The following is a 14,655-nucleotide window of genomic DNA, read 5'->3' as shown; positions in this document are numbered from 1 at the left end:
GAGGAGGTAGAAATAGTTACTGAATATAAATATTTAGGGACTAATCTAGATAGCAATTTTAATTGAAATACAAATACAAAAAATATTCTATACTTGCAACCAGTGCTTATTTCTCCTCCATAAATTCAGTCTTTAAAAATGACAAGGAATCAGGAAGGATAGTCTCTTTGAAAAACAGCACAAACTGCTTTAGAATTTTCCTCCCCCTCCCCAGTACCATAAGTGTTTTTAATAAGGAATACAGTTACCCTCGTTTAACACATTATATCCATTACAGACTCTACCGCGATGAATTTCCGCAAAGTAGGATTCTTTATTTATAAATCAAATATTTTCACAGAGCATAGAATACCTGTTTACGACTACGTTTTTTAACATTACTGTATTAGAGACTTCTAGACATGAAATAACACCCTTTAGTCAAAAGTTTAAACTGTGCTCCATGACAAGACAGAGATGACAGTTCTATCTCACAATTAAAAGAATGCAAACATATCTTCCTCTTCAAAGGAGTGCGCGTCAGGAGCAGAGAATGTCAGAGAGAAAAGCAAACAATCAAAAATCAATAGGGCTGTTCAGGCTTTTAAGTATGCGAAGCACCACCGGACAAAGCAACTGCAAGGAAGGGAGCAATGTGAAGGTAGTCTTTCAGTATTTTTTACAGGAGCGTCCGTATCCTCTAGGCCAGTGTGCGAACAGCCCTTCTGCTCACACCCCCTCCGTCAGGAGCAGAGAATGCCAGAGAGAGTGAGAGAGATAGAGAAAAGCAAACAATCAAAAATCAATACGTGCTGTTCGGGCTTTCAAGTATGTGAAGCACCGCGTGGGAAGCATATCGTATATCATTGAGGAGTTTTATTTAATATGTGCTCTGATTGGGTAGCTTCTCAGCCATCCGCCAATAGCATCCCTTGTATGAAATCAACTGGGCAAACAAACTGAGGAAGCATGTACCATAAATTAAAAGACCCATTGTCTACAGAAATCTGCGAACCAGCGAAAAATCCATGATATATATTTAGATATGCTTACATTTAAAATCCACAATGGAGTGAAGCCGAAAGTCGAAGCACAATATAGCGAGGGATCACTGTACCAGAGATTATAATTTTTTTTTTAAACTTCCAGAAATGTAGAGTTTTCCTTAAGTATCATTCACTCAGTTCAGGTAAAACATACAGTAAAACCTTGATTATCCATCACTCAATTAATTCAGGGCAAAAGAAAAAAAAAAAACCACACACACATTGCGCATGCCATCATCTACCTATTACTACTACTATTACACAAAAAAAATGACATTTTTAAATGTTTACGAAAAATGGCAAAAGCGCTTCAAGTATTGCTTCAATTTACAGAGTGGGAAGAACAACAGTCAACAATATTAAGCGTAATGCCGACAAAAGCGAAAAATGTGTCAAACATGGTCACCACCAATGGTAATATTATTCTATATTAATATTAATGATCTTCTGCATTGTAAATTTTCTTTTTAAATTCTGTTAAATTATGTTTTGTTAATATATTGTGACGTGCAAGCAGCTTATGATGAGCTGAACGGGGAGCAGGAAGGATGGAATGCTCTGTAAGTGATAGGACTGGGTGAAGGGCTTCTGTTCTGTAAGGTAAAGAGACATGTCTCTTAGGAGATGAGTGACGGGTGAAGTTAGGAGAAAAAGGTAGGTGCAGTGGAAGGAAGTTTTCAGTAGGGAGTCAGAAGACAATAAGCAAGACTGTTTGCAGTATGGAAAAAAGACAACGTGAGTGGTGGAGATAATTATTGGTAGGGCAAGTTTCCTTTTATTGGTTTGTAGATGTTCTCTGTAACCCAGATGATGGAGTATAAGAAGGGAAGTTACGGAAGGAACACTAAGTAAAACGTAGAAAACCCCAGTACCTCTGAGTTGTCTTTGCCTATTAATTAATTTTTGAGAATCAGTGTTTTTATCCTGTCTTCTCTCAGTTTCTTTGTTTTTTTTATCTCTCTCTGTCTGTTATTGGATGCAAATGAGAATGTAAATCTCATGTTGTAGTGTGCAAAAATGGCTTAAAAAGAAAAACAAATAAAAGGCATGAGCAAGTCCTGGACAAATCAGTCCACCACAGCACACAATAATGTTTCACTCTAATTGGTCCATTAGGAGTTGCCAGTTCAGCTACCATGCATGTGCTTCCATATGTATAAGCTCAATTATGGGTTATTTTTTTTAATATACGAGTTTTCCTTATTCTCATTGCTTACTTTTAATCATAAGTACTCTGCTTTAATTTTATTTGTGCTATAAGGACTACATTCCCTCAATCAAATGATCTTCATTTTGTAATACTAAGTTATACACACTGTAGATATACAGTGAAAGAAGCTTCACATCCTTCTCTTATTTCCATTAGAAGTACTACCTCTCGATCCCATAAAAATTACAATGTCATAATTCACCCTCTAATCATTAAGTAATTGTATTGCTTACACATAATTATCTCATTTATTAGTCTTCTACTGTAATTCTTTGTTTGGTGGTGACTGAGGTTGCTCTCATAACTTGGTCACAAATCTGTTCACACTGTTAAATCGATGTTGTAAATTATTATTTTTCTCAGCTTGGAGTTGCCCACCTAGGAAATGCCAAAGAAATTCTCAGTCTACAGCAAACAGTGCTAAATTGATTGAATTCTCAAACAAATTTCCATCTTTGATTCAATCATCTCCTTCCTTAACAATAATAGGCAGAAGTCACTGATTTTAAACAAAATGTTGCCCTGTTTAAATTATGCTAAAAATCTTAAATTCAGAGTACAACAGTTCTTCAAAGCATCTATAACTGGGTTACTGGCAGGTTGGATAACTTGCTAAAGATTACAAAATCAGATACTATTTAGGGTCAATATTGTCTCTTGTACATAATACAGTGAGAGTGTTACTAGCATGTTTTAATCAACATGTTGTCAAGCACCGCATTACAAACCTGTTTATTCACTTGCAGAGTACCCAACTACGAACTTTCACATATGTTTACATTTTCTTTGTTTATAATTTTGACTTTATGGAATATACATAATCCAAATCTACAAGCTGGTATATTCTCTTAAATTTTGAGGACCACATGTAGATTTCAATATTTCCAAATATGTAAACCTATGTGCTACAGTCCAATGGAATATTTGATACCAAAAAACAGATGATGGTGGATTTATTTACACTTTCTCCGTCACATATCATTCTGATGGAGTTTTTGAATTTAGAAGGAAGATAAAGCATGCCTGTGGTCTTAATTTGCAAGAACTATCACTTTAATGGGAAGATATGCAGCAAACAAGTTTTACACAAAAATGTATGAAATGTTCATGACTGGGCAGGATCTGTAAAATGTTCTGTGGAGAGAGCCAAGACACAATGTACTGTATAGGACTCACTGTAGAAAAATGAAGGGTCAATAATATTGATGGGATAGCACCCATCACAGTAAAGAGTATGTACCAATGGATCTTTAATGATGACCACTAATATGGATGAGTCTTAAATGTAAGTGCCTTGAGAACTGGAAAGGTGCTATATAAATAAAATGTATTATTACTACTACATGCAACTTGGATCCCGACACATCTTGCTATAATGACAAATTCTGACCACAGGAGGGCACTATTCATGGATTAACATGTACTGTATAATCTAAACCTGTCACCAGTGATTATGCAGTTAGTTAGATTAGGGGAAATGACCAATAAAAATGGGTCCAGCTTGAGCTTACACAATACAGAAATAAATACATTGTCATGTTAATTAAGGAACTTAAATAAAAACTAACTAAATTCAGAAATTAAGTAAACACAAACAGATAAATAACCCTAAATCTCATTCAGACTCTGTGATGGTATTGTTTTTAAAACACAGAAATGTAAAGATTTTCATGTTTCAAACTCAGTTTTTTTATTCCAGCAGACATCAAATTAAATCCGACCAAACATTTCATAGTTTCAATATCTGTTTTATCAATATGATATACAGGTGCCGGTCATAAAATTAGAATATCATGACAAAGTTGATTTATTTCAGTAATTCCATTCAAAAAGTGAAACTTGTATATTAGATTCATTCATTACACACAGACTGATGTATTTCAAATGTTTATTTCTTTTAATTTTGATGATTATAAACTGAAAACTAATGAAAGTCCCAAATTCAGTATCTCGGAAAATTAGAATATCAATTAAGACCAATGCAAAAAAAAGATTTTTAGAAATGTTGGCCAACTGAAAGGTATGAAGATGAAAAAGTATGAGCATGTACAGCACTCAATATTTAGTTGGGGCTCCTTTGGCCTGGATTACTGCAGCAATGCAGCGTGGCATGGAGTCGATCAGTCTGTGGCAAGTAGCCTTCAGCTTTTCTGAATTGTTGGGTCTGGCGTATTGCATCTTCCTCTTTACAATACCCCATAGATTTTCTATGGGGTTAAGGTCAGGCGAGTTTGCTGGCCAATCAAGAACAGGGATACCATGGTCCTTAAACCAGGTACTGGTAGCTTTGGCACTTTGTGCAGGTGCCAGGTCCTGTTGGTAAATGAAATCTGCATCTCCATAAAGTTCCTCAGCAGCAGGAAGCATGAAGTGCTCTAAAACTTCCTGGTAGACGGCTGCGTTGACCTTGGACCTCAGAAAACACAATGGACCAACAACAGCAGATGACATGGCACCCCAAACCATCACCGACTGTGGAAACTTTACACTGGACCTCAAGCAACATGGATTCTGTGCCTCTCCTCTCTTCCTCCAGACTCTGGGACCCTGATTTCCATAGGAAATGCAAAATTTACTTTCATCAGAGAACATAACTTTGGACCACTCAGCAGCAGTTTTGTCTTTAGCCCAGACGAGACGCTTCTGACACTGTCTCTTGTTCAAGAGTGGCTTGACACAATGAATGCGACACCTGAAAGCCATGTCTTGCATACGTCTGTGCGTGGTGGTTCTTGAAGCACTGACTCCAGCTGCAGTCCACTCTTTGTGAATCTTCCCCACGGTTTTGAATAGGTTTTGTTTCACAATCCTCTCCAGGGTGCGGTTATCCCTATTGCTTCTACACTTTTATCTACCACATCTTGTCTATCCCTTCGCCTCTCTATTAATGAGCTTGGACACAGAGCTCTGTGAACAGCCAGCCTCTTTAGCAATGACCTTTTGTGTCTTGCCCTCCTTGTGCAAGGTGGCAATGGTCGTCTTTTGGACAACTGTCGTCAGCAGTCTTCCCCATGATTGTGTAGCCTACAGAACTAGACTGAGAGACCATTTAAAGGCTTTTGCAGGTGTTTTGAGTTAATTAGCTGATTAGAGTGTGGCACCAGGTGTCTTCAATATTGAACCTTTTCACAATATTCTCATTTTCCGAGATACTGAATTTGGGACTTTCATTAGTTGTCAGTTATAATCATCAAAATTAAAAGAGATAAACATTTGAAATACATCAGTCTGTGTGTAATGAATGAATCTAATATACAACTTTCACTTTTTGAATGGAATTACTGAAATAAATCAACTTTGCCATGATATTCTAATTTTATGACCGGCACCTGTAGATGCTGTATAAATCTCTACTTTAAAAAGGTCTCATATTTTTTATTATATATATATATATATATATATATATATATATATATATATATATATATATATATATATATATATATATATATATATATATATATATATATATATATAATACAATATAATAGTAATTGTTTTATTCTTTTTCACCTAAATGCAGCCACAGGACAAAAAATTAAGAGATAATATTTAGTTTGAGTAATTTCACAATTATTACAAATAATTCTACAAATCTGTTGTGCTGGGGCTGAAAACATGTACACGACTGGAGTTTTATTCTGAATTCTATTTATGTTGGATACTGTACAGTATATCCAAACAATCCAAATTTTCACCCCAAACCAATGACTGAGTTTGTATAACTTGCCCAAGGGGTAATGATCTGTCCTCCTACTTACCATCTCCCATAATCCTAAACCTATTCAATTGTACCATCCATGAAAATTTCCCTACCCGATTATATTCCCATTCCTCATTCAGGTTAAGATTAGGGTTAGGTCTGATCAGTCCATTTCTTCTAAAATTATTAATCTTAGGCTCTAAAACCCCATTGACATTAACATAAGGTTTAGGCATTGTCAATATACCTCAAAAGAGTTATTACCAATTGGTATTTTCAACCATTTACTGGAAGAAAACCACCAAGAACTATCTTATAGTGGTCTCTCCATCCATCCATTATCCAACAAGCTATATCTGAACTACAGGGTCACGGGGGTCTGCTGGAGCCAATCCCAGCCAACACATGACGCAAGGCAGGAAACAAACCCCAGGCAGGGCACACACACACACACAAACACACACTAGGGACAATTTAGAATCACCAATGCATCTAATAATCATGTCTTTGGACTGTGGGAGGAAACCCACGCAGACACGGGGAGAACATGCAAACTCCACGCAGGGAGGACCCCTAACTAAATCAAATTACCTAATTCCCATAACAAAAATGTCTTAGATTATAACAGAGGTAATATCATCAACTCATCCACAAAAACCAAAAACATCCACCACTGCTGTTGAATCAGCCATATAAAGAAGCAATAGAGAAAAAACCACCACCCACCTCCTTATCTACATCACCTATGTCATTATAAATAGATATTTGGGACTCGGGGTATGAAACCTCATCTTAATAAATTTTAACCAGAAGCAATACCTAAAGGAAAACAGCTCCAGTATTCCAACTCTAGGATTAACAAATAAAGAGTCACATGCCAAATATTTTGGAAGTTCACTTTTGACTTCTTCTGCAATACAATTGAGAAACCTCCTCGCGTAAACAGTTGGAACTTAAAAATAACATGAACAATTTGAGTTTTATAGTTTTTCACAGAAAAAGAACCTAAAAACACTTTCATGCATGTTTTTCTCTTCAGAATTTACACAGCTAAAAAAAATTCACTTGCTTCGAAAAGATTGTTAGGGACCATTTCTACTTATTAGCACTTATATTTTGTGGGACAATCAAATGATTGGGCAGGATAATATGAAATAAATTTCACATCAAGATCTATGCATTTTTCATGGACAGTTTCACAGTATCCAATATAGAAGACATCATCATATCTAGAGATGCTACAAAAATCACATGGTCTTACACTGCACACTTACAATTAGACATATTAAAACAACATCAACCAAGTCAAAGATGATGGTTAAAATTTTGACACTGAAAACTTTTTGCATCTAGAAGGCTTTTAGTCTTACTATTTGTTTTTTGTCTTCAAAAAAAATGATTGCCAAAAAAAAAAAAAGAGACTTTTAAAGAATGACAAAAAGGCCTTAATTTCAAGCGGAATTGTAGTGTTTGCATAACTTATATCAAATTCTTTGCACAGTACAATATACACTGTTTATAGCATAATTATTGTCATGTGTGCAAAGTGCATTTAAATTCTTGCTTGCATGTGCTAATCAAGATGTCACCTTCCTCCAGCACCATTTTAAGAGTATAACTACCTTAATCTCTGAACACATCTGTCAGAACCTAGTAGGAACAAATTATATTCTATATGACATAAAAAGATCCCCTCCCGCCAGAAATTGATACATACTGTAGATGCAATTTGTATTTCAGAACCCGATTATTTTAGGCCAGAATCATGGAGGGCCAAAGAAGGGCTCCATGCTACTGCTAAGGTAGTTGCAAAGATAACAAATAATTATAATTTGTAACAATAATTTAAAGGTTTAGTCACCATGACGAACTTATACCACAGCTGCAGTGCATCCAGAAAGTATTCACAGCGCATCATTTTTTCCACATTTTGTTATTTACAGCCTTATTTCAAAATGGATTAAATTCATTTTTTCCTCAGAATTCTACACACAACACCCCATAATGACAACGTGAAAAAAAATTAACTTGAGGTTTTTGCAAATTTATTAAAAATAAAACTGAGAAATCACATGTACATACAGTAAGCATTCACAGCCTTTGCTCAATACTTTGTCGATGCACCTTTGGCAGCAATTACAGCCTCAAGTCTTTTTGAATATGATGCCACAAGCTTGGCACACCTATCCTTGGGCAGTTTCGGCCATTCCTCTTTGTAGCACCTCTCAAGCTCCATCAGGTTGGATGGGAAGCGTCGGTGCACAGCCATTTTAAGATCTCTCCAGAGATGTTCAATCGGATTCAAGTCTGGGCCACTCAAGGACATTCACAGAGTTGTCCTGAAGCCACTCCTTTGATATCTTGGCTGTGTGCTTAGGGTCGTTGTCCTGCTGAAAGATGAACCGTCGTCCCAGTCTGAGATCAAGAGTGCTCTGGAGCAGGTTTTCATCCAGGATGTCTCTGTACATTGCTGCAGTCATCTTTCCCTTTATCCTGACTAGTCTCCCATTTCCTGCCGCTAAAAAACATCCTTACAGCATGATGCTGCCACCACAATGCTTCACTGTAGGGATGGTATTGGCCTGGTGATGAGTGGTGCCTGGTTTCCTCCAAACGCGATGCCTGGCATTCACACCAAAGAGTTTAATCTTTGTCTCATCAGACCAGAGAATTTTGTTTCTCATGGTCTGAGAGTCCTTCCAGTGCCTTTTGGAAAACGCCAGGCGGGCTGCCATGTGCCTTTTACTAAAGAGTGGCTTCCGTCTGGCCACTCTACCATACAGGCCTGATTGGTGGATTGCTGCAGAGATGGTTGTCCTTCTGGAAGGTTCTCCTCTCTCCACAGAGGACTTCTGGAGCTCTGACAGAGTGACCATCGGGTTCTTGGTCACCTCCCTGCATAAGGCCCTTCTCCCCCGATCACTCAGTTTAGATGGCCGGCCAGCTCTAGGAAGAGTCCTGGTGGTTTCGAACTTCTTCCACTTACGGATGATGGAGGCCACTGTGTTCATTGGGACCTTCAAAGCAGCAGAATTTTTTCTGTAACCTTCGCCAGATTTGTGCCTCGAGAGAATCCTGTCTCGGAGGTCTACAGACAATTCCTTTGACTTCATGCTTAGTTTGTGCTCTGACCTGAACTGTCAACTGTGGGACCTTATATAGACAGGTGTGTACCTTTCCAAATGATGTCCAATCAACTGAATTTACCACAGTTGGACTCCAATTAAGCTGCAGAAACATCTCAAGGATGATCAGGGGAAACAAGATGCACCCGAGTTCAATTTGGAGCTTCATGGCAAAGGCTGTGAATACTTATGTACATGTGCTTTCTCAGTTTTTTTTATTTTTAATAAATTTGCAAAAATCTCAAGTAAACTTTTTTTACGTTGTCATTATGGGGTGTTATGTGTAGAATTCTGAGGGAAAAAAATGAATTTAATCCATTTTGGAATAAGGCTGTAACATAACAAAATGTGGAAAAAGTGATGCGCTGTGAATACTTTCCGGATTCACTGTATTTTATTTGCTTTTATTTACATACAGCTTTGGCCCCTTTATTGCCATCCCAGGCAGAATTGACTGGTCAGTATGTAAGCACCAAACACACAAGTTTACTAGTCACAGCATAAAAAGCAAGTGCTTTCTTGGTTAATCAGCTGGTAGGTGGCAAGTTGAACAGAATTTGCAGCCACCAGGTTAGAAAGGGCCTGTACAAATTAAAGTAGGATTGTAGTAACAGGTCTTCAGATAGTGACAGCAAGATACAGTAGATAAAGGTGGTAAGAGCAAGCTGTATTTGGTGATGATACTTCTGAATCTTAATATTGAGAAGTGCTGTGGTTGTTCATTGAATCTCCAAGAAGCAAACTTAGATTTTGGGTTTTATGATACTTTCCAGTATGTTCACAGCCAACAAGGCAAATCTCTCCATAAAATGCCAAATCTGTAATGTGAAGCTGCTTTTTTACTTTGAAGTGATACTGATGCATACAACATATGCTAAATACAAAGCAGGCTCATGCATAAATAGCATTGGTTAGCAGTAAAATTATTCAATTTGTGAGAGGCCCGTTAGTTGAATAAGTATGTTTGTAAATAACAAATTCACAACCATAGTCTTACCTCATTGGTTACATGGAATATTACAGATATCCTGGTTTTAGTTTAAAAAAAAATTATACAAACAAAACACACAGCTGGAAATGTAGGATTTTCTTAAAAAGTAAATGTCACCGATAACATTAAATGTTTTTCCATGATTAAAATGTACAGTAAAAGCGCACTCCTTTACACACCTTTATAGCAGAATGTGAAAGTGTTTATCATTGACGAACAAGTAAGCTTCGCTGCTACAATTACAAAATACAAGCTTCTGCAAAGCCTTCATGTGCTAGTTCATTTGTTAATAATGGCAAAGCATAAAATTAGATTTCAAAAAAATAAAATAAAAACAAAAAGGTTTACCATCTATCTGCCGCAACCCGGTGATACACGAGATCTTTCTTGGGAAATTGTGCCACATGGCCATGGTGCAGAAACACACGGAGGCTCCTCACAATGTAATGTGCCTCATTTGGGACTCCATGAGCATCCATTCGTTCGACACAAAGTGAAACCAGAGGTACCCAAGGATTCTATAAAGAGATACAGTACTGAAGCTGTCCAGTCTTCGTCTCAGGTCACTGAATAGCATCCTTGTCTCGGAACCATTGGTTGGTGTACAGGTGTTCCTAATAATTTGCTTCCATTCTTTAAATATCACCTCATCAGTTACATCATCAACACAATCTACTATGCTCTTCCAACTTCAACAAACTGTATCTTAATTTTTATCAATTGACTGACTGGATTTTGTCCTGAGAGTCTGTATCCTTGTTTTCTTATGTTTCTGCAGCCATATTCATCTGAATTTCCCGATTAGGTCAATAAAGTTTATTTTATCTTTAAAAACTACTCATTCAGCCTTCATTTTATTTAGTGACAATATAAGAATGTACTGTGATAATGTATGTTACAAACCAAATTAGAGAACAGTACAAGAACAAATAAATAACATGCCCAGGAAAAAGCATGGTTATAATGGCCAATTGGAATAAACTTTAAACTATCCTATACACATGAAAGAAAATAATTAAGTTAAAAAATCAATTGACGTGCATGACAGCGTATGTAATGTAAAATATATCCATCCATTCTTCCATTTCAAACATTGTTATTTGGCCTTGGGGTTATGGGAGATGGAGCCGTCCTCATCACCATCGTTGCAAAGCAGGAAGCAACCCGGATTTACGGCTGCAAGTCTGTCATATGGACAGAGTCACACACTTTCCGAGTCAAAACTTGCTGCTTACCTGGAATGTGGATATATATAAAAAATACACTTATCCACAGGTGGACCACGAAAGCTACACACTCAATTTAGCATTATTATCGATTAATAAAGTCTGTCTACAGTGACTTACAAATGAATGCGCAGCATACTACTTATAAAAATAAACCACCGTTAAAGCGACATTTTATCTAAACATACGGACGCGTTATGTTGAAAGAGAAAAAATGAAAAACATGTTAAGTCCGACTTTACACGAGCCCTGAAAACTGTGGACAAGTGCAATGCACAGTTGTAATGATTGCGTAAGTGCCTTTCATTAAGCAAATTCGTGTACAGAACAACGTTGGAGTCTCCTACAATCATAGAAAGTGGGGTGATAACGGCGACGGTGATAATAATACTAATAATAATAATAATAATAATTGGGGTTCAAACATACCTTGCACAGTTCTTGCAGGATCTTTATTTTTCTCGTCCATGTTCCTTTGCTTAGACTCTGCGCTATGCAACTAATTCAAAATAAAATGTTAATCTAAATTAAAACGTAAAATGTTTCGACAACAAACTGACTTTGTAAATACAAAACTTCTTGTCATATCTCGGAGGCTCACGTCTTTTTTTGAAATTTTAAAGAAACCAATCGTCGAATAGCCGTCCGTGCCCACTTGCAAAAGCGCTTTCTGATTGGCTGTCTTAACGGAAGAGGCGGCTGATTTAGGTAAACGGAAGTGGGACTGAGAAGGCGTGTTCTAACCTCTAACAACAAACTGTGTTTGAATTCATGCTTGTTCTTCTACTGTAGTGCTATTTCGCACAAAGCGATTAGCTGTTTATAGAACGTCGACTCGTTCAATCCCGGATACCCGTAGGCTGATTCCGATTAACGAGCATTCACGCCAAAATGTATAAGCACTCTGAGTCCTGCGCCGAGCAGTCCATCAACCACAGACTACTTGGTGTGTGAAGGAGCAAACCTTCACGCCATTAGAGCAAAACGTGGTGAATGGAGGAGGTGTGTATGAAGATTTTCTGCACATCTGACAGAAGAGGAACGATACTGCAGCAGCTACCATGGAAATTGTGTGAAGGAATGTGACTGGCAGAGTGAATGCGTAAAACAGTTAATCAGTGAAATCCGTGTTAACGTTGTGTGGTAAATTGTTTGCATTGTGCAAAATGTACCCCTGACGATATCACTTTACGTAAAACAGTATATGTCTTGAAGTAAGCATTGTATTCTGTTTTTGCTATAATGATAGTAAAAAAAAATCTAAGACTTATGACATAATGGAGTGTTACTAGTCGTTATTGTGAGAAATGCCGGAAGTTCTCCAGCCTGCACTGAACCTTGTATTGTCCAGTAATCAAATGTTAATTACTTTAATGTACAGATATGCATAGTACACTGTTCAAAGTAAATGTGCCAGAGCGGTTCTTCGGAGCGATGCCATAGGAGAATCGAGAACCATCCATAAGAAGCTTGCAGAAAGAACCTTTATTTAGATCTGTAACAGGCTGCATACTGCGAATAACCACGACTAGATGGTAGAAGATATGTGAAATACAAATGGGGCATGATTTTGAAAAGACTGTTGCTGCATACATCCAATAACACTTTACAGTGCATCCGGAAAGTATTCCGGATACTTACGTACATGTGATTTCTCAGGTTTTTTTATTTTTAATACATTTGCGAAAACCTCAAACTTTTTTCACTGTTGTCATTATGGGGTGTTGTGTGTAGAATTCTGAAGAAAAAATGAATTTAATCAATTTTGGAATTAGGCTGTAACATAACAAAATGTGGAAAAAGTGATACGCTGTGAATACTTTCCAGATGCACTGTAAATTCAGGGTTTTTTTTAAGCTTCATATGCAATGAACCGTTCCCAGAATGAAATGGTGCTTTGTCAAGCAATGCGACTACGAGGAACTAAACAGCATAGTAAAGAACCATATAGTGATATTAAAGAACCAACATTTTTAAGAGTGTATCTAGTCTTTGAATGGTAACTTATCCTGTTCAAATGTGAGATCCTGGCTATTTTGCCTTAGTGTTTATACAGCAATTACTGTATGTGCATTTCATCTTAGATTATTTTAAGAATGGATAAGATGACACGTTAATATTTGTGCTGGGTATTTTAAATACAGTACGTACTTGTGCTCCATTCGTAACAGTCATCAGCTAAATGAGTTGCAATACAATACAGAAGTCATATTGAATTATTCCATTACAGAACCCCAAGTCAAAAGTGCATTAATAAGTATATTAGGTATGCAGTAGGTATCTGCTGAAGAGGGGAGTACACAGTGGTGTTTCTTTAAAAAGTGAAGAACTCTAAAGAAAGACTGAAGGTGGACAGCTTGTTCCATCAGTGATTCTATATTAAAATTTGCAGTTGTTTCAATTTAATTGCCTTACATGCGACTGTGAAATTCCTCTTTGATGGTGGGTCATCACCAAGTCCTTCCATGAGAACCCTAAATACAAAGAGGACTGTTTGATTTATGTTAGGTAGATTGCCCAGAGGGACTGGGCGGTCTCTTGGTCTGGAATCCCTGCAGATTTTATTTTTTTTCTCCAGCTGTCTGGAGTTTTTTTGTTTGTTTTTTCTGTCCACCCTGGCCATCGAACCTTACTTATTCTATGTTAATTAATGCTGACTTATTTTTATTTTTTATTGTTTTCTATTTTTCTATTCTTCATTTTGTAAAGCACTTTGAGCTACATTTTTTCTTGTATGAAAATGTGCTATATAAATAAATGTTGTTGTTGGTTATTTATTTTTGTCTTGGGAAAGCAGCCTGTGTGTGTGAGCAGATTGCTTTGCCTATATGTGTGGCATCTCAAATGCTGTGAAGAAAATTGCCCTTTGCAAAAGAAAAAAAGGACAGGAAATGTTTGCAACTTGAATTGATGCCCACAAAATACACAACATATGACACAAACTTGTTATGTTTTAGAAGGTTGCTCAAATATATTAAGGATTTGGGTGTCAAACAACTGCGGTGGGTTGGCACCCTGTCCAGGATTGGTTCCTGCCTTGTGCCCTGTGTTGGCTGGGATTGGCTCAAGCAGACCCCCGTGATCTGTGTTCAGATTCGTCGGGTTGGAAAATGGATGGATGGATGGGTGTCAAACAATAATGTTCATGCAGACACTTCTCAGGGTCTGCCAAAATGTTGTTTTTCAGGGCAGAATTTCGTGAAGGAATTGTGAGTATTTGTCAGTTGTTCCTTCAAGAAGTGGCACATTTTGTTGTTTATTTGTGTGTTTTACATAGTACCCCAGTGATCAGCATTTTTGAAAGAACAATTTACAACTTTTGATCTTATGATTAGATATTCTACTTCATTGTTATTATGACCTCAAAGCGTTAAT

The 14,655-nt window shown here is 37.1% G+C and overlaps 1 protein-coding gene across 1 annotated transcript in view; it reads right to left on the bottom strand.

Moving 5' to 3' along the window:
* The window catches only part of ckap2l (cytoskeleton associated protein 2-like), a 67,173-nt gene extending 55,251 nt beyond the window's left edge, over positions 1–11,922 (bottom strand). The window contains exon 1 of the mRNA XM_039768315.1: positions 11,710–11,922. Within this exon, the coding sequence (XP_039624249.1) occupies positions 11,710–11,749 (40 nt within the window). The 5' untranslated portion in view covers positions 11,750–11,922. The remainder of the gene's footprint in view (positions 1–11,709) is intronic.
* Between the last annotated feature and the right edge of the window lie 2,733 nt (positions 11,923–14,655).

The sequence above is a fragment of the Polypterus senegalus genome, chromosome 11 (genome assembly GCF_016835505.1).
Source record: "Polypterus senegalus isolate Bchr_013 chromosome 11, ASM1683550v1, whole genome shotgun sequence".
NCBI lineage: Eukaryota > Metazoa > Chordata > Cladistia > Polypteriformes > Polypteridae > Polypterus > Polypterus senegalus.
Note: the sequence above shows the minus strand (reverse complement) of the source record. Positions and strands in the feature narration are given on the sequence as shown.